The following is a 19,457-nucleotide window of genomic DNA, read 5'->3' as shown; positions in this document are numbered from 1 at the left end:
TTTCATTGGTTTCATACCCTTCTCAATGTCTAAGAGCACATAATTGTGTAGAATTAATATGCCCAAGCTGTAATCATACATTCTCGCGTGGCAGTGGGTTCAATGACCAAACATTACTCTTAATTCTATAATTGATAGGACTAATATGACCCCAACTTATGAATGACAATATTCTTCCCATAATCATGAAAAATTTCTCACTCTAAAGTTAAAATTACAATGCAATTACGATATGAAAATGATTCTCACTTTTAAAATGACAAAATGATTTAAAAAAAAGTGAAACAATTTACGATAAACCAGTGGATTCGGGTTTCAAAAAGCATATCGAGCAATATGTTATACAAAGTAAGCAGCTTCACTTTTTAAGAAGCATTTCAAGCAAAACTGTGGAAAACAATTTTACATTGGAAGACTCTATGTCGCAATTTAACTTGATCATTATGGATTAGTGTTTTCGTCTTCCATGATGAAGGATATGTCAGCTTTGAAAAATAATGTATCATCATAATATTGTGCTACTTGTCGCGTTATTATTATCATCACACGTATAATCCGTCCATTAAATGAGAAAAATATTTTAACTAAATATTTTTATAAATAATGTAATAGCCTAAATTATATTATATTAATTTAAGTACAAACAATAATACTCAATAAATCATAAAATATAAAAACTAAAAGTCATTTTTAATCTTATTCCAATGTATTAGTTAATGTTGAAAATCATATTATTTTTTTCTCTATATTTTCCAATAAATTATATAGACATATAAAAATAAAAATTCAATGAACATACCATTGTACAGTTATCTCAATTAAAAAGGTTAATAAAAAAAGTATAAACTTTTCACATTTTAACAATTCTAGCGTGAACTTTTTTTCTTAAACTAAAAATGCGCAAACTTTCAATTTGATAATAATTATAGCACGACTTCAATTTTTCGTTAATTTGGACGGAATCGAGGCCATAGAGTGCGCCAGCGATCCCAATCAGGGGGGTGATGGCCGGGGTCGTGGTTCTACCCGTCAAAATTGGGAAAGCTCTTGATTTGAGGATTCTTTCGATTCTGGAGGGTGGGGACCTCAATTCCGGCCACCCCTTTCCCCCCGATTAAGGTTGCTGGTGTCCTCCCCCGATTGGGTTGTCGATGCCCTTTGTGGTCTCAATTCCGTTCAAATTAACGGAAAATTTGACTCCATGTTAGAATTGTTATCAAATAAAAAATTTATGTATTTTTAGGTTAAAGAAAAAGTTCATTTTAGAATTGTTAAAATATGAAAAATTTGTGTTTTTTTGTTATTAAACCCAATTAAAATTTTCAAGGTTAAAGTTTGGAAAAAATATGCAATATATATTAATGGATACTATATATACATGAAATCGATTTATGGAATATTTCTTTACAAACTTAGATAATATCTATGTAATAAATATCAATATATTATAATTCATACTAAAATATAAAAAATCAAAATATTTGTTTCATGAGGGAAAAAAAGCACGATAAAATAAATTTTTCATATATACTTTCCATATTAAATTAATAAGAATAAATAATTATTTTTATTAAACTAATGCAATTACAAAAGGAAGAAGTAGTTATATGATAGGAATATATACAAAGAAGGCAAAGTAATTAAACAAATTGATCGTACGATTTGAAAATACTTGACCTAAAAAATGAAATATAAAAAAAAATTGAGCATAGCCTCGTTTAATTAATCATATTAAGCGTGCTATCGATGCACGTATTTTTATAAAATTCTAAAAATATATGTATTTTTATATAAACACAAATCTATATCTATCTATCTATCTATACAATAAGCTAAAAGAGTTCAAAGAGATTTCCAAGAAAGAACTCTCATTTAGCCATGTGTCACCCATAAAAATTTTACAATAAAATATTCTAAAACTCGTTTCTCTTTTCTTTATTCACAATTAAAAAAACAAAGCAAAACTTTTGAAATTGTTAGGTAGCATGTACACATGTTTATATATTATAAAATAAAGAATATTGATTATGTGATAGATCTTTAAGAGGAACGTGTTTCCTTAGTATTATATAGTTATATTTATAATTTTATCAACATATCTACGCTTTAAATAATAACTAATACAAACGTTTCAAATATACTTCACGATTTTTAGTATTTGTTCACTAAAATAAGTCTTTTCAACTAGCTATAAATTATTTTTATTTATGTTTATACAAGGACCAAACACTTTTATAAGAAATAGATATTATTTTTTTCTAATTTTATTTCCATTTGGTTCTTTATTTTTATTTTTTAAAATTTTGCCATATTCTATAAAAGTTTCTTTAATAAATAATTATCTTTTACTTTTATTTATTAATATGCCTTTATATTCTCATTGATTACTCAAAATTCCGCTATAAATAACTATATCTTTAAATTTATACATATTATGATTATGATTATGATTACAAGTTTGTGTAATTCTCGACAGTATAACATTAATAAAAACAGATGAAATCTATTTTTGTAAAGACTTTGTACCCGTGCATCGCACGAGTGATTTAATCTAGTTATATCATTTAAAGAACTGACTATAGGTCCCATTATGGGCCTTGGGGGCGAGTGGGGAATTTTTCCCCACTCGCCAATCTTCTTTATATATAATTTTCAATTTTCTCCCCCTTTTGAATGTTGTCAAGTCCGATTTGAATATGATATCGTGTAATTCATTCAATTTGTTAGGACGTATGATTCAATCGTTATAGTCGAATCACTTATTTCTATAGAAAAATATATGTTTTTTAAAATTTTTAACTTTTTAAAATTCCTTTTCTCTCTTTTTTTAAAATTTTTTTATGTTTTCAAATCCGACCCGAATAAAATATAACATCATCCAATTGATTTGTTAGGATATATTATTCAATCATTATAGTTGGATCACTTATTTCTATAGAAAAAAATATTTTTAAAAATTTTTAACTTTTTTTATTTCTCTCCTTTTTTTTATATCCAAATTCAACCCAAATAAGATATCAGGCAATATGGTTGACTCGTTAGGCTAAATGATCCAATCATTATAATAAGATCACTTTTTTTCAAAAAAATATTTCCTCACAATTTTTGTTTTGAAAAATTAAAAGTACTATATATACACGCAATATTCTTTCCTAAATTTTAGATTGTGAGTAGGAAATATTTTCACTCTCCCAAGTGTTTTTTTTTTTGGTCTTAATTTTCTTCTTTTGCCCAGTATTTTAAATTCGGGCCAACAAGGTAACAATGTGACTTGGTTGTCCAGTTTTGTCAAATAATCCGATGATTATGGTAAGAAGCAAATTTATGGAAGCAAACCTTAGCATTCATAAGTAAATATATTGTCACATTTTTCATCCATATGGTGCACAAACTTTTCTCATTTTTTTCTTAATCACTATAGGATTTTACATCATGCGGCCCAAATAAAATTATTAAATAATTCCGTCGACCCCTAATACCAAATAATCCTATCGTATGGTCAGACCACTTACTTCCAAAAAATAATTCACCAACTTTTGTTTAGAAAATTTAAAAGAAATATGGAATTAGATGTACCATATATACAAATTATGACATACGCAATAATTTTTTTTTCAAATTTTAGATTACGAATGAGGAACTATTTCCCTCTCCTAGATGTCTTTTCTTTTTCATTTTAATTTCGTTTCTTATCTAAAGTTTTTAAACCTAGACCGACAAGGTAACAATATAACCCGATTAACCCATCAAATCAAATGAGTCGATCATTATAATCAGACCATTTATTTCTAAAAAATTATTTTTTGCCTTTTTTATTTAGATTTATCTCCATTATCTCTATTACATGCAAGTTCTTCCATTTTTTTTATGTCACTTACGGAAGCAAATATTTAGCTTTTACAAATAAATATAACATCACATTTTTTGCCCATGTGATTACTTGCTTTTCTATTTTTTTTTTTATCACTATAGGATTTGACACCATTAATTTTTATTTTATTCTCTCTATCTATTTTACCTTTTTCAAATGAGTTATTCGTACACCCTATATATATATATTTACAAATTTTCATTTACAGAGACATACTTGTTCTTCTATATTGTATCTTACGTATTATACACGTACTATTTGAAATGCAAGTAATTTTTTTCCTTTATCCATATGAAAAGGTCCATAAACATTACAAATCTATTGTTTAAAGATATTATAATCATATAAGAAAGGCGGGTATAAGAAATAATAAGCAAAGCTATTGGATGAAAATGAACAGAAAAAAGTAGAAGTGGACTAAAATAGAAAAGCGTATAATGATAACGGACTAAAATTGTATTTTTCCTTAAAATCATGTAAGAAAGACGAGTATAAGAAATAATCTCTCGGACGGTCCGGCTCGGGAAAATGTATTATATGTAACGAAGGTACCACGTGACAATGTCACAAACAAATAATGATTTATCATTTTGATTTTTAATATTAAACAAATATAAATAAAGTAATTTATTGATAAAATAATATTTTCTATACGTAGTATTTCTATTACACACAACACTTTCTTCTCTCCGCTCGGACCGGTAATTTCCGTGAATTGCTCTGCCAACTTCCTCTCGACTCTTGGCTGGCAAATGATTGGCCTCTCTCATCTCTCTCTACAGCTTTGCGTTTTGTCGCCACCGACACGCAACGGCTATTGCTTGCCACGAAGCACAAGCTACCAATCCCATGTTCATGATCTCATTGACCCTTTTTGAGTCATTATTAATTATTAATCATTAGAGATCTTAATTAAATCGATTAGTAATTTGTAATATTCTCAGAAACTCCGAAAGGACAAGAAAAATAAGGAAAATGACATGTCTTCACATTGCAAATTAGTTTCAGCTATCACGTCCGACCGAATAAGAGGTATGGATGATACCTTAGTGGTCTCATACAACAAGAAGAAGACAGACTGCAGATGACGATTTAGATCCAACTGCAATTAGCTCATATACACTCGTAGAGGCTCGTTAAGCCGCATGCCGTAAGCAGGACTAGATCGATATGAATATAACTCAATGTCGCAATCAAAACGCGATATTACATTGCTCGAAACAACACCAACATAGCCCGATACAATAACGCCAACGTCTTTCGATCACAAGGACAATGTTCCAAAGATTTGAAAAAGAATCGAATAGACCGATGCTCGATATTTACCAACATGAACTAATAATTTAGTTACAGAACCCACAAATTTTTTTTTTCTTTTTAGGGATACACCACAAAAGTAAACATAGGGTGGGAAAAAAAAAAGGAAAAGAATAAAGGCATATAGATCAATACAAAACTATATGTGGTTGCTATATGAATAATCGATGAAATATTGCATCTTATTCCATCAAAGTCTTGAACTTGAGCTCGATTTTCATCTTCTTCCCAGGCAAATCAATCACTAAACCCCTCGATTTATCGGACCCCGGAGTTGGAAGCTCGAGATTCGGTGCGTGAATTTCATCGAAACACTTTTACAGAGCGGGCAATGGTGGTGGCCGGAAAGAACCTGCATTTCGAAGAAAATCACAGCTTGCCTTGCCCCTCCGGGATCCGCCATTGATTTGGGGTGGGTGATGGTGGTGGGGTTCGGGATCAGATCAGCTGTGGAACCTCGGCCGGCCGTCGTCGAAGTTCTTGGAGTAGTTGAAGGAGTCGTACCTACAGGTCTGGGGGAGGCCGACGTGGTCGGAGCCGACGAGCTTCCGGAGCTCGGCCCGGGCCTTGTAGAAGACGTGCCTCCAGCTGCCCCGGCCGGAGGAGCCGACGAGCTTGGTCTCCTCCTCGTTCATTTCGAGGTCCTTGGCGAAGGCGGGTTTCCGGGAGAGGACCCAGGCCCAGGCGGAGTCCCACCATCGCTTGACGGAGGAGCAGGTCTGGGCACCGATGGCAGGGAGGGACTTGGACCGCTGCAGGGCCCAGGAGGCGGAGGAGGAGGCGGCGGGGAGAGAGAAGGAGATGGAGGAGAGGCGGCGGCGGAGGCCGGCGGAGGCAGAGGAGGAGGAGGAGGAGTCGGTGCTGGAGAGGGGGAGGGAGGGGGCGGAGGTGGTGAAGCTGAAGGTGGGCCGCTTCCTGTGGAGGGTCTGGGATATGATGGAGGAGGAGCTCATGGCTGCCGGAGAAGGAGGGATTCCTCGGCAATGGGGGTTGCTTTGTGGCGAGGAGATAGAGTCGATGGGGAAGGAAACGACGCGGAGAGAGAGAGAGGAGGAGGAGGAGGAAGAAGAAGAAGGGAGATGGAAGGATGGAAGGATGGAGGTTTCTGTCACAGCGAACAGCTGAGCACAGCCTGGTTTATTCGCGGGAACGTGGGTCCCACTGCCCTCCTTTGCCGGCTTTTTTTTTAATTATTATTATTATTATTTTAATTTTCGGTATTAATATTTTTTAGCTAATTGTTATTCTAATCATATACTTTGCTTTTGTTGGTTAAACTTCCATTACCGGGGAAGAAAAAAAATAATACTAAAAAAGAGGAAGCCAATCAGATTATACAGTAGAAAGTTTCTTCATTTACCCTGTTGTTGTTTTTTTTTTTTCCATGAATTGCAATCTTTTTATGATAGTAATGTTCTTGCGCGTTCACCGGGTGATCTGAAAAAACATTTTATGTTAGTTGATATGTTCGATTGACCTCAGACTCGACAATCGGTTTATAACATTAAGGAATCACGAAGGTCAAATTCTTTTTGTTTATTGCACCAAGATTTATTGAGAAATTTGCCGAACTAGTGAATTGATTAATTGCATGAAGAGGGGCTTTAGGTACCGAAGTCAATCATTGGTCATCACATGCCATGCATTGAGTTTATAATTCACAATTAATCATACCAAAGAACTCTTATTTTGGGACAAAGCTGGCATTCTCACATGTAGTTTTTTTCTTAATTAACAAAAATTCAAATATCCAGGTATGAAGTAAATGATTGAATTTCATCCCTTTTCTTTAATTGTAATAAATTCTTTCTCTTTCGTTGGCAAAGAAAAGGAAAACCTTTAAATTTGAATTGTCCTTTTTTTTGGATTAATGATCTAAAAATACACAAACTTTATACTTTTTAAAATTTTAGCACAAAATTTTTTCATTAACCTAAAAATGTACAAATTATCCATTTAATATCAATTTTAGCACGATATCAAATTTTTCGTTAATTTAAACGGAAATTGTTGATGTTTTACAAATGCCACATGGCACAAGATGATATGTTGAGCGACACCTTCTGTAAATCACTGACGACCTCAACCGCGGAAGCCTCAACCTGGCCACTGCCCCTCTCCTGATTTTCCTTTTTTTTTAGAAACAAATTTATTAAGCAATGTCTGTGGGTCTCACTCGACCTGTCATCTTCAGCCACATGTCATCGGTAACATATAACAACAATTTCAATTCAAATTAATGAAAAATTTGACTTCTTGCTAGAATTGATATCAAATACATAATTTGTGCATTTTTAAGTTAGGAAAAAAATTCATGTTAGAATAAAAAATGTATGAAGTTTGCGCCTTTTTAAGTAATTATTCTTTGTTTTTTTTTTTGGTGAAATGTTCTCCAGCTTTGCTATTGGGCAGTGCAGGTGGGTGGACGGGCCCCACTGGGCCACGGACGAGATCCAGTGAAATGGCCGCAACCTGGCCCCACTTCAGCTGTCGGTTGGACAGGTCCTTTCCCGTTTCCTTCCTTCCTCTCTTTTTTTTTTTTTTTTTTAAATTTTTCATCTGTAGTTAGACTGTACATAAATCCTGACCGTTGCGTGAATACTGCGCAAGTTCGAGAAGCAAGTGAATCTATTCACAGACAGTGCAAAATGGTCTAATATGACGTATTCTTTGTATTATTTCACAATAACGTGAGCTTGAATGTTTATCAAACCATGCATTTCATATATGCGCGATTGGATAATCACAACCATCTAAAAAAATTGACTATAACTGTAGACAATACCTTGTTTTGCAAGTTTACTTGAGAATTGACAATTTTGAAGTTGACAAGTTCATCAAATGTGATGACTGAGATTCGATGGAGCAACCAATACCGTGGTGATGACCTTGCCCATAGGCTTCTAGTCTCTCATTCGTAGTATAGTTTGAGGGGAAGTTTGTGAGATTCTAATGGTCGAGGGGGTCCTTTGCAAATAACCTATTGTACTAGCACAACAAAGCAGCCAGCGCCCATGGGCCGAGCTACCGGCCCAAGAAATCCGGATAGACCCGACCCGATTACCTGACCTTTCTTCTTCGTCATCATCCCTCGGCAAGAGCTCTCGCAGAGCTGAGATCAGTATGCCACTGGCTGGTTCGAGATCTTGACGTAGGAGAAGATCGGAGCAGATCGCCGGAATCTGATGCTCGAGAATGGAGTACCGGAAGCTCAAAGATCAGGTATACCACACTCGCCTCGCACTTAGTAGTTATTTACCTGTGAGATACGATACTGGGGACGCATTTAGCCGTTCTCAGTCTCCCTTGAGCTGCTCCGAGTAGAGTTTTGTCTCTTAATTGTTGCTGGACCTTGGCGAGTTTGTGTCAATTTCCATAGTGTAGGTGGCTGCTGAAGCTCGACTGTCTGCTGCGGATTCCTGATCCGACTGTGTTGCTCGTTCTGAATTCTCATTGCGATCGACTCTCTGTGCCTGTGCGCTTTTGTGTCTCTGTACTGGATTGTCATGGTTGATTATGTTCATGCGGAAATGCTTGCAAGGATCAGTTTTTACTGAGTTCATCCAGTTGTTGTTATGCACATGTTTCGAGCATAATTACCTCGATAGTTAGCTAGCTTATCTTTACTTCAAAAACAAAAAAATGTAGAGCTACTTGTTTCTTCATTTCTGTTTCAAGTGCCATGGTTGATTCGGACTGGAACGTGCATTTGCAGGATAAGGACGAGGATCCGACAGGAGATGATTTAGAGAGCCTGCGGGGAAAGGCTCTTTCAGGTGGTATGTTGATACTGCTTAGTTTCAGGCAGTTCATATATGAAGTGCTTCCTTTTTCAATATCTTTCAATAAATTGGCCATTAATTTTACCATGTTTTGATCATGTAGTTCCTGTAAACCCTCTGAGTACATTAGGAGGTGGCCCTAGTAATCGCCAGTGGAAGCGCAAGTATGAAAAACTTTTCTTCTTTTATTTTTAGTTAATAAGTTGATGTGAAAATTAATTTCATCCTGGTAACAGTCCCCCCTTTGTGGAACAGGTCCATCGTCACCCTTGCTTTGACAATTCTTACAAGTTCACAATCAATACTCATCGTTTGGTCCAAGAGAGCTGGGAAGTATGACTACAGTGTCACCACTGCTAATTTTTCGGTGAGTTTACTCATTACATATGATATGAGATGGGTGATGCACACTTGGTATAGGAGTTGTGCTGGCAGGTTCTGGTTAATTCTATAGTATCAGAAGATGGGTGGCAAATGTGCTGAAATGCTGGAATTGACTGTTCAATCTGGTAATTCAATCTGTTTTTTCTTGGTCTTAGGTAGAAACGCTGAAATGTGTATTATCACTTGCTTTCTTGATGAGAATCTGGAAGAGGGAAGGTGTCACAGAAGATAACAGGTACCATTTATTCGTTGTTCTCTAGGTATCAATCATTATGAGTTCTAGAAAGACACTACTCTTTTTACCATGAAATATGGACTCCTTGTTTTGCATAAGTTTTCATGCTTTCCAAAGATGATGGATCGATCTTCAACAAGTGGTATATTTTGTGTAAAGGATGTTTTTGGCTCCAAAATATCCAAGATTGAATTAGATGTTACTGTCATGTGACAGTTCTCTGCCCAATAGTATATGTTTACTAGCAATTATGAAATATGTGTTCCCTTCCCCCCACCACAAACATCCCCCCGCCCCTAATTTCTTCATTGTTTTCTGATTTAAATGTAGGCTGAGTACTACACTGAATGAAGTCAGCGTCTATCCTATTCCTGCGGCACTTTACCTTGTCAAAAATTTGCTTCAGGTCAGTAGTTCCGATATATACAATTTCTGGGGGAGAATGAGCTTGATATCATCTTTATTATGATCTAACAGCATTCATGTTCTGTGACAGTATTACATCTTTGCTTATGTGGATGCTCCAGGATACCAGATACTAAAGAATCTGAATATCATCAGCACTGGTGTCCTGTATCGAATAATACTTAAGAGAGAGTAAGCGGATCCTTTCTTTTGGTGTGTATATCCGGATGTAAGGGTTGTCTTTCTTCGTAAAGTTTATCTGGGAATACCTCTTTAAAGCTGTGGTTGATATAGATAAAGGTGATGGATACATTTTCCAGTATCAGTGTTACCTCTGCTTGTACTATCTTAGATTTAAGATTCACGTAATTACTCTTTGTAGAAATATGTGTATTCTTCTTCAAAAGATCATCTGGTACTTGATAGTAGATTATGGGTGAGTAATGCCAACTTCCATTACTGTGTCCAAGCATAAAGACGTGAAATATTGCAGGTTGAGTGAGATTCAATGGGCAGCATTCATTCTACTATGTGCGGGATGCACTACAGCTCAGCTAAACTCGAAGTAAGTTTTGCTATTCTCATTAGTCTCAACTTAATTTGTCCTTCTTAAGTCATTGCTGTCACTATAGGTGTATATGAATGGTTTACTCTGTACCATCAGGCATACTTGCATAAGATCAGACTTATGGTAGTTTACTGCCTTGCTTCTCTCATAATACAAAAAAACTTGAGGTGTCAGTACAGTTTAGACCTTTTTAGGTGCTCATTCATTTCCAATGATATGCCTAGAGCAAGACATGTATAGGTCATCACTCCCTTGTCTATTAAACTTGTAACCCTCGAAATGAATTCCTTTTGCAGCTCTGATCGCGTGCTTGATACTCCAGTTCAGGGTTGGATAATGGCCATTGTGAGTTATCGTTAGATGTATATAGCATTTCTTTTGGCCTTTTCTTCTCTGTCAGTAAGAGAGCTCGTATAACAAACAGATAAAATATAAAAGTCACAGCAAATTCAAGGGTAGAGCATTTTTATGGGTATATATGCTAAGTTAGTTCTTGTTGTTTCCTTGATAGGTAATGGCACTTCTAAGTGGGTTTGCTGGAGTTTACACTGAGGTCAGCTATCTATATATCCTTCCAAGTTTTTGATCTGTGGGTTATTTCCTAAATATTGATGCTGATATGAATTTTCATCCTATGATTCTTCATCTATTTGAATGTTTACAAAAATTCCACTTGATGCACATAAATGCTCTTTGCCAATCATATGTTTGTACTTCTTGCAGGCTATAATAAAAAAGCGTCCTTCGAGAAACATAAATGTGCAAAACTTCTGGTTGTATATATTTGGGATGATTTTCAATGCTATTGCAATATTCATTCAAGATTTTGATGCGGTCATGAACAAGTAATCTCTCAATCCTTCCTCTTAGCACAAATTTGCAATGTTTCTAACACCTTCACATATCTCTCCACTTTTATTCTCATTACTGGCTGAAGGGTCTTTTTGCAGTTGCTAGTCTGTAAAACATCCATCTTCTTCTTGTGATTGTGCTAGTCTCACCAGCTTCTCTAATTCTGCTGTTTATTGAATATCCAGGGGGTTTTTCCACGGATACTCTTTGATCACAACTATCATGATCCTCAATCATGCGTTGAGGTATATCACTTACCTCTGTTATTTTCCTTTAAATCTTCGGCTGCTTCAGCTTTTTACCGATGTTGGTCAACAGGACTACGCTTTTGAGCATGTAAATAACTTAATAAAATTCGAAATTAGGTCCTGCTGTGTAGGCTGATTCGAATGCCTGATGATGAACTTAATTTGGATTTTAATTCTTGTTTTTTGCTTTGTATGTCTTGCAGTGGCATTGCTGTATCTATGGTAATGAAGTACGCCGACAATATTGTGAAGGTAAGACATCATTTTCTGTCCGCCATGCCAGCTGTGTAGTCGTTCTATGTAAAGCCCCGTCCATCTGGCTCTTGGTAACCCCCCCTTATATGTATATATATTTAATTCTTGTGCACTTACGGAAGTATGGTTGCTTAAATTTCTGTATGTGCAGGTTTATTCGACTTCAGTGGCAATGCTTCTGACAGCAGTGGTCTCTGTGTTCCTCTTCGGATTTCATCTATCCCTAGCCTTCTTTCTTGGTTCGATGTAAGTCTCATCTTTCACCTGAGCTCCCTTCAATGTCACCGTTATCTGGGTTCTGGACTGCCCAGTTTTGTCGCATATTTTACTTAGTTAATGTTTGTCTACTTTTATGATGTGCAGTGTTGTCTCGGTCTCGATATACTTGCACTCCATTGGGAAGCCGAGGAGATAGTAAGCCTTAGGCCCCCTTGGCCTTGCCTGTCTAAAACGATCAATGCCAAGGCCATGAAATTCCTCCCGGATTTTTCTGCTGTTATTTTCCTACAGTTTACGAAGCGTTCAGCTACTTGATAACAAAATCGATTGCTGTAATCTTAGTTAGTCATTTAGGTCAATTACGTAATGTAAAAGGTTGTTTCTCGTACTAATCTCATTATAGCCCATTCATTCAATGATTCAAACACTGCTATTGCTCAGTTGATCTATTTAGATTACTATTGAATCCGCATTGTTGCCTTCTATGCCAATCCGCCAACCAAATCCGATCTTATCAACCATCCAAAACTCATGGCACAATTAAACTAATCACTGGCCCTTCATTCTCTTCTTCGTTCAATCAAAATAATTTCATTGCCAAAGGGCATCATCTGTACATGTTACAGTTGATCTTCTCATGTGAAATCCACACAATTCGGATGATTAGATTGCCCTTTGTCCAAAAGATATATAGCTTGGTGATCTGCACAAACCATTAGAAACCTGTCCTTGACCCGGATTCTAGCTGGCCTCATTTTTTGGCCTTTGCAAACCTTAAACATCGATACTTCTCTCCGCTCACGGTAATCTCGAGAGCTCCGTCTTGGTTATCTTGATTCGACGCTGTCCCCATTAGGACGCTCTTCTCCTTCTCAAGGTTTTCCTTCTCCATCTTCAATCTTGCTTCTTGTCGGGCTATTTCTGCCTGGAGTTGGCACAAAAGGGTAAGTGAGAAAGTGGTGGAAGATTTGCCAAACTTAACTCACGTAGAGAAACACCATCAAGACCGAATATGTACAGTAACCCTTAAAACTGAACATGAATGGTCAAGAAACAGCCCCGAAAAGAATTACTGGTGGAGCAGCTAATCCTCCATTGATTGTACTATTGAAAGGTCATAGAGGAACACACATCTCGTCGTATAAACAACTCGAAAACAGTTTAGAATACATGATGTGGCACAGGTCATAGTATACCGATGCAACAAGAAGGTCTCTGTTTCCTCAAATAAGAATTGACAATCATTTTAAAGTACCAGAATCAGCAGCAAACTGCATGCGGGTAAAAGAGAAGCACAATGAATAGCCCAATTTTAGGAAACTAAAGATTGTCACAAAGAAAGCAGACTACGAATACAGGGATAATTTTAAGGGAAGCACAGCAGCCCTGCAAGGTTGAACTTAAAATTCATCAATGATTGATCATATTGGCAATGTAATGACCGATTCAAGCTGATGATTTATCCGATATATCGCATATAGCAGACCTAAAGAAATGAGAAAGAATCATTTTATTTATGACGATCGGGCAAGAATACAACTTGAGTAATCTTTGGTGTAAGCTTTACAGCACTCTCGCAAACATGGCAAATCCTTCAAGTTGTAGACCTCATGAACACCTCATTAAGTACAACAAAACCCGGCGCATAAAATGATACTGGAGGCAAACCCCAGTATCACATGAAGCCAACATGATGACCAGCAACAGAAAGCAGCTTTTAAGTGAAAAGGGCTGCACGGGAATATGGAGCAGGTTAGGAATGGAGGCATATTACCTCGCGACGGGAGAGCTCTGCCTTCCAAGCGGCTTCGCGCTCGGCGACCTCGCGTTCCCGTTCCTCGATATAACTCTGCATCTCCCTCTCCTTCATGATCCTGTCTTGGATGTCCGCATCGAGAGCTTCCTTCAGCTCCTGCACGAACTTGTCCACCACTGCCTTTATCCTCAGCGACATCTCCCTTCATATACCAACCAAGAAGAAGCCTTCAGTCCCAAAGTTAGAATCCCAAACTGATCGTTATCGAGCTCCAGCCGACTTCTCTACAGGGCAGCTCCTATTGGCCCCTCTACATATGACAAAACATATGCAATGATGAGCTCCTTCGAAACAAGAATATCAGCCCAAGCCCCGGAAGGCAAAATCAAATGAGACACGCGATGCAATTTCATTTCAAAAACATCAAACGGACGCAAAACTACTGAAGGCAGTAAACCTCCAACGCGACAGGACCCTCCAAAATCAGCTCCATGTTCCTTCAAACCAGCAACCCCAGGAACAGCTATAGAGCTAAACGGTCAAAAGCGATGGCCTTTCAGAGCTTTCCCGATTCAAGTAAGTAAGCAAGAGGGCAGAAAGGGCATGAAGAGCAAGAAGTAGGAGATGCACACCGAATCGGTAAACGAGTGGCAACGATGAGCTTCGGACGTCAGTCTATAGAAGAAGCAGGATTCTGCGCGAGCAAGACTTGTTCTTGATTGAGTAAAAGGGCATCTGAGAAGAGATTGAAGTGTGGGTTTTGATCAGGCGAATGGGGGAGAGATTGGATTCTGGGTTTAAATCTCGTCCGGATTCCGGCGATGTCGAAGCAACAGACTGACACAGAGAGGGGGAGAGAGAGAGAGAGAGAGAGAGAGAGAGAGAGAATACGTGAAGGAGGAGAGACGAATTTTGCGTCTTCTCTTTCAGCTCCAAATTATTTCTGCTCCAAAATTAAAAAGAGAAAATAAAAAATTAATGATAATTTTGAATTCAAAATATAATTTTAAAATATAATTTTAATTTTAAATATATATGGAATCACTTTTTAATTTTATATGAATTATTTATTTTATTGTGAAAAAAAGTTGAATAAATAGAGTTCACTTTTTTATTTTGTATGAATTATTTTGTTTTATTATGAGTATAATTAGGTTAAAGTTGTGAATTTAAAATAATATTTGCAAATTAAACCAGCCATAAAATTTTGTGTCGTGAATAATTCTTAGGTGGACTGTGTACTTCGAGAAAATACTACGTGAGACTTAACATATATATATATATATATATATACTGTGATGTGCAAACTTTGCTTGACGTGCTCTCTTTTATTTTTCTTTCCTTTTCAATATCATTAATTGAGTTCCGGAAAGAAGTCATTTTAATTCGATTTATCGTTCAATTCAATCAGGCAGCTCGATTCAATTCAATTGTAAAATGCAATTTGTGATTTTGTTAAACAAAAAAATATGCAATGGGTTGTGTGGAACATTGATGACTTTTATCTAAAATAAACTGATAAATCTAATTTAGAATACAAGATCAAATGATTTAACTGTAAAGTGAACTCTGAAAAATATAAAACTGACACTATTACTTGCAGTTGAGCATACTGTTCTTACGTCGGAATCTTGTTGATCAATATTTTGTATTTTTAGGATTCCAAGCAACATAATTCAATTGCATTCTTGTAAAATGATTGAAATTCTAGCATTTCGCCGGAATTCGACATGAAATGATTGAAATTACAGTTCAAAATCCATCTTCTTACGGTTCAGTTCACTTCTATGATTCTTCTTCTGGGCGACCTCTCCTGATTCTACTCGCTTTTGCGATTTTCTTCGGTTCGTTTATGGAAGTCGTAGCCTTAGAAGGTGTTCAGAATCTTATCGCGACTTATATATCGTCTCCCACAACGTTTAAAACTTGTGAATTCAGCAATAATCTCCATGTAAGCCTTTAGCTTAGCTGTGCAAATAGAAAGCTGAAACTAGCATTCATAATCGAACTTTAACACCAAGTTTCCATGGCGGATAGCATTTTCCGACGCTGAGGAAGATAAGAGAAACTAACAATTCGTCAGCGGCTTATTCGATTCTTACAGATTGACAGCTACATGGCACAACGAGGGAGAAAACACCTTCAATTACCTATCCATGGTTTTGAGTGAAAATTCAGTTACAGCTCCTCTCAAGAGCTTCCGCCTCTTGAATCTTCCACATAAGAAGCTTAGGTTTTGATTATCGAACCGGAGACTTTGATCCCTTTCAAGCATTCGCCTTTGTTAAGAAACTGTAAGAGACTTGAAGAGGTCATATTATTCAGAGTTGCATACAGCGAAGCAGTTAAAGCAATCAACATGTCCGAGTTGTTCGCTCTTGCATGGGAACGAACAAGGACGTTGTGCATCGAAAAGATTGCACAAGGTATAAGATTGCTATTTCTTTCACAAACAAAGATACGATAACATCGCATGAAAAAATATATGAAATTCATCGTTTCTGTATGTTTTCAGGAAAAAAGTAAAAATTTTCATGGAAGAACACCTTTTGAAGTACAGTTGCCTTATATATTTGAACCATTCAACCTACCTTAAATTTCGTTCTAAATAAAAACCAATATGGGAAACAATGATCAAAAGAATCGGGAAATAAGAAGAAAGCGCAACGAAAGAAACCTCGTTATGATCGTGAAGGAGAATGGGAGTGTTGGGCATCGGAGAGAAGCCAATTACAGGCAAGCCCAGTCGGCGGAAGAAGCAAGAATCCGTTGTGGCAGGAAAGATCTCGGGCTTTACAAGTTTTCCGTCAGCTTTTCTAACTGCTTCTTCCAGCAGTGCCCACCAGGGATTGGAACTATCAGTGGCAGTAAGGATGGGCTCTCCGTGCTTGTCACATACAGAAGTCTTCTGCTTGAACTGCAAAAAACGCCGATAATACAGTTCGAGCTCGGGACGGCTAAACACAGCTATAACGTTTACCTGCTTCCAATTGATTGATGATAATATTGGTGGTAAATAGATGAATGAGAAATTCTAATCTCAACAGAGATACTACTCACTACTTTCAATATCCTTCCCGCTACTTAAAAGAAGGTTCCTCCATAATCAGCAGCACATAAATATGGTTTGAAAATCGAACCAAAGCTTATGGTGTGACACACATTAAACGAAAAATGGAATAAGAAGCAAAAGTTGCAGCGACAACCTCATATGTCATGTTCCTCGTAATAGGTGCCCACTCTTCGGCTATCCTTCTCTCGAGCGCTTGATGATCGGCATTAGGTGGGACTTGAACATCAAATTCTGCTTCTGCTTCAGATGGCTGCAAATTCATCACGAAACCCTGATGGAAGCAAAAAAAGAGACAGAAGAAAAAAGCAGTTTGAGCCAGGTTCTCTTTGATTGTAATCCTGCTGCCTGCAAGTAAGAAAAGCAAGCTTCTGCTAATAACTTCGTCCGGATTGTTCCCCTCTGCCCCTCCTCTTCACACAGAATATGGCCGCCGCTTGGTCATTCAAAATGCCATCACTGCAATGCAAATCCTTATATTCAAAGTCCCTACTTTCATGTTTTCAACAGAAGAGCTCTCTTCCGGTGATCGCGTATCTGAGCTATGGACTGATTGCAGGCATGAGAACTACAAGAAAGTCGAGTCAAGGTCCTCTGCATGCCAAACTGAACATGCTCTACGTGTTAAGCATTCTATCAGCTCAGCAAAAGCAAGTCCTTGACTGCACTACAGCATGACAAATAACTTACAGTAAGAGACGGAGTCCCAGTCTTCAGGAACGCCATATTCACCGAAATAACCTCACCCTCAGCCCTCAAGCCCGCCTTCACCATATCGAACTGTGAAGCCCTGAACCTCCAAATGGCGTCAGTTCTCCAGTCCGGTGTTATCATGCAGTTTTGCACTGTGACCGCGCACTCCAGTTGCCTTGATCACCAGCAACCATGGGCTCCTTTTGCCATAGAATGCCATGTAGTTCTCATTTGGCGAGGCAAGCCCTGCATTTGGAGATCGAGACCCACCACATTAACTGCTTTCGATCTTTTATAATGTATCTGGGTTCAGAAGCTCTTACATTACAGCTTAAAAGCATATCCGCAATATTCGATATCGGTTTGGCTCCACTACTCAGGAAACGAAAGATGTCTCCAGCAAAGATGAACACCATAAAAGTTGGATTTTGTTGGGGGGAGCGGGAAAACATAAAATTCAAATCTTGAACTTCATCGAGAACTATATCCACATTCATCTTCCTGAAAACCTCAGATTCCGCTAATTTCTTAGCCCCGTTGTACCCGCCAATCTCCTCATCGGGGGAGAACATGATGTACACCGATCGCACCGGCTCGAAGCCGGACCGCCTCAAGGTGCTGCATCCCCACGGACTTCATGTCCTGAGACGCCCTCGCGAAGATTAGCCCGTCCCCATCGAGGTGGGCTCCGAAGGGAGGGTGGGCCCACTTCGAGTGCTCAACCGGGACCACGTCGGTGTAGGAGTAGATCATGATGGAGGGGAGGCTGGGGTCTGTGCCAGGCCATTTGAGGATGATGACGGCCTTCCCCTCGACGAACTCGACGGTCTGGGCCTCAAGGGATAGGGAGCTCGCCTGGGCGAGGATGAAGTCCGCCGCCTCACGGTAGTTGGGATTGGGCTGGGCGGTGTTTATCCGGAGGTAGTCCTGGAACCGGGAGATGATCAGCGACGGGTCCTCAGCGGCGGCGAGGTGGAGAGGGCGGAGAAGAGGATGATCAGGAGAGGGACCAGCCGGCGTACGGCGCGTGGAAAGCATGCCGGGACCATGTTATGGGGAGATGCCCGCGAGTTGACTCTGGGAGTAAGGGGTTGACTAGCAGTGGCGGAGTCAGCAGCGGAGAGCAGGAAGAAGAAGCCACCATTAATGAACAGAACAGCTACGTTGTCGATTCTATGTACTCCCTTTTTGTCAAATTTCTAATTCTAGCTCCTGTTAAGAATTGTATAAAAAAACACCACTTAATGTTTTTTTTTTTGTGAGTCTAAGCATATCACGTTAATTTCGCGGTCAACTTTAACAGCAACGACCGACGTAGACTTAACGATGTTACGTGACTAATTGGCCGAGTGAGTCTTACGTGATTTAATTATAAAAAAATATTCAAAAAATTTTAAAAAAGGAGGAAAAAAGAAAATTTCAATAATTTTAAAAAAAGAAAAAGGGGAAATTAAAGTTGTGTCTCGAATAATTCCTGGTGGACTGTGGACTTCAGCCCCACTCTTTCTATTTATTTCCTTTTCTTTTCAATATTATTCGCTAGTTTCGGTACACATTGCATTGCGCTGCTGTCAATTTTAATGAAAATTATCAACTCCTTTCATACGATTTTGGGGAACTTTCGAAAAAGTAGTTAATGGACGGAGATGAGTTCGAGTAAGAAGAGAGTAAAAAATGATTTAGTGGGAGGGAAAATATAATTAATGGAAGATGGTCAATACTTACGTGGTAACTCCTCTTTGATCGAACGGAAGACTATCATAAAAATAGACAAGAAATTATTTTAATTCAATTTATTGCAA

At 37.8% G+C, this 19,457-nt stretch overlaps 3 protein-coding genes and 1 pseudogene across 6 annotated transcripts; 1 reads left to right on the top strand and 3 right to left on the bottom strand.

The window, feature by feature from the left end:
* Positions 1 to 5,631: 5,631 nt before the first annotated feature.
* Positions 5,632 to 6,141, bottom strand: LOC116197047. The gene has a single exon (XM_031527051.1). The coding sequence runs from the start codon at positions 6,139 to 6,141 to the stop codon at positions 5,632 to 5,634; it is 510 nt and encodes a 169-aa protein (XP_031382911.1).
* Positions 6,142 to 8,260: 2,119 nt separating this feature from the next.
* LOC116194081 (CMP-sialic acid transporter 2-like) lies at positions 8,261 to 12,589 on the top strand. 2 transcript variants are annotated; one of them, XM_031522799.1, is made up of 15 exons: positions 8,261 to 8,410; positions 8,904 to 8,964; positions 9,074 to 9,134; positions 9,226 to 9,337; positions 9,510 to 9,589; positions 9,920 to 9,995; positions 10,086 to 10,186; positions 10,488 to 10,559; positions 10,859 to 10,907; positions 11,074 to 11,115; positions 11,286 to 11,407; positions 11,600 to 11,659; positions 11,866 to 11,914; positions 12,069 to 12,163; positions 12,281 to 12,589. In XM_031522799.1, exons 1-15 carry the CDS (start codon positions 8,384 to 8,386, stop codon positions 12,330 to 12,332), a joined length of 1,059 nt encoding a protein of 352 aa, XP_031378659.1. In that variant the 5' UTR covers positions 8,261 to 8,383; the 3' UTR covers positions 12,333 to 12,589. The 2 variants fall into 2 exon arrangements, with proteins under 2 accessions (XP_031378659.1, XP_031378658.1); XM_031522798.1 differs by having other exon boundaries at positions 8,904 to 8,967.
* Positions 12,590 to 12,676: 87 nt separating this feature from the next.
* Positions 12,677 to 14,814, bottom strand: LOC116194082. 3 transcript variants are annotated; one of them, XM_031522801.1, is made up of 4 exons: positions 14,525 to 14,813; positions 14,350 to 14,423; positions 13,911 to 14,202; positions 12,677 to 13,061 (listed from the first exon to the last, which is right to left on the bottom strand). In XM_031522801.1, exons 3-4 carry the CDS (start codon positions 14,088 to 14,090, stop codon positions 12,888 to 12,890), a joined length of 354 nt encoding a protein of 117 aa, XP_031378661.1. In that variant the 5' UTR covers positions 14,091 to 14,202; positions 14,350 to 14,423; positions 14,525 to 14,813; the 3' UTR covers positions 12,677 to 12,887. The 3 variants fall into 3 exon arrangements, with proteins under 3 accessions (XP_031378661.1, XP_031378663.1, XP_031378660.1); XM_031522803.1 differs by lacking the exon at positions 14,350 to 14,423 and having other exon boundaries at positions 13,911 to 14,094; positions 14,525 to 14,814; XM_031522800.1 differs by lacking the exon at positions 14,350 to 14,423 and having other exon boundaries at positions 14,525 to 14,812.
* An 816-nt stretch (positions 14,815 to 15,630) lies between these two features.
* LOC116194766 lies at positions 15,631 to 18,888 on the bottom strand (annotated as a pseudogene).
* Positions 18,889 to 19,457: the final 569 nt, after the last annotated feature.

This window comes from Punica granatum, chromosome 2, assembly GCF_007655135.1.
Source record: "Punica granatum isolate Tunisia-2019 chromosome 2, ASM765513v2, whole genome shotgun sequence".
NCBI lineage: Eukaryota > Viridiplantae > Streptophyta > Magnoliopsida > Myrtales > Lythraceae > Punica > Punica granatum.
Note: the sequence above shows the minus strand (reverse complement) of the source record. Positions and strands in the feature narration are given on the sequence as shown.

Coding starts and splice junctions, on each gene's coding strand:
- LOC116197047 (XM_031527051.1), bottom strand. CDS start 6,141: ATGAGCTCCTCCTCCATCATATCCCAGACCCTCCACAGGAAGCGGCCC.
- LOC116194081 (XM_031522798.1), top strand. CDS start 8,384: ATGGAGTACCGGAAGCTCAAAGATCAG. Junction 8,411..8,903: donor ACCGGAAGCTCAAAGATCAG/GTATACCACACT, acceptor GTGCATTTGCAG/GATAAGGACGAGGATCCGAC. Junction 8,968..9,073: donor GGGAAAGGCTCTTTCAGGTG/GTATGTTGATAC, acceptor TTGATCATGTAG/TTCCTGTAAACCCTCTGAGT.
- LOC116194082 (XM_031522803.1), bottom strand. CDS start 14,090: ATGTCGCTGAGGATAAAGGCAGTGGTGGACAAGTTCGTGCAGGAGCTG. Junction 13,062..13,910: donor CAGAGCTCTCCCGTCGCGAG/GTAATATGCCTC, acceptor TGCCAACTCCAG/GCAGAAATAGCCCGACAAGA.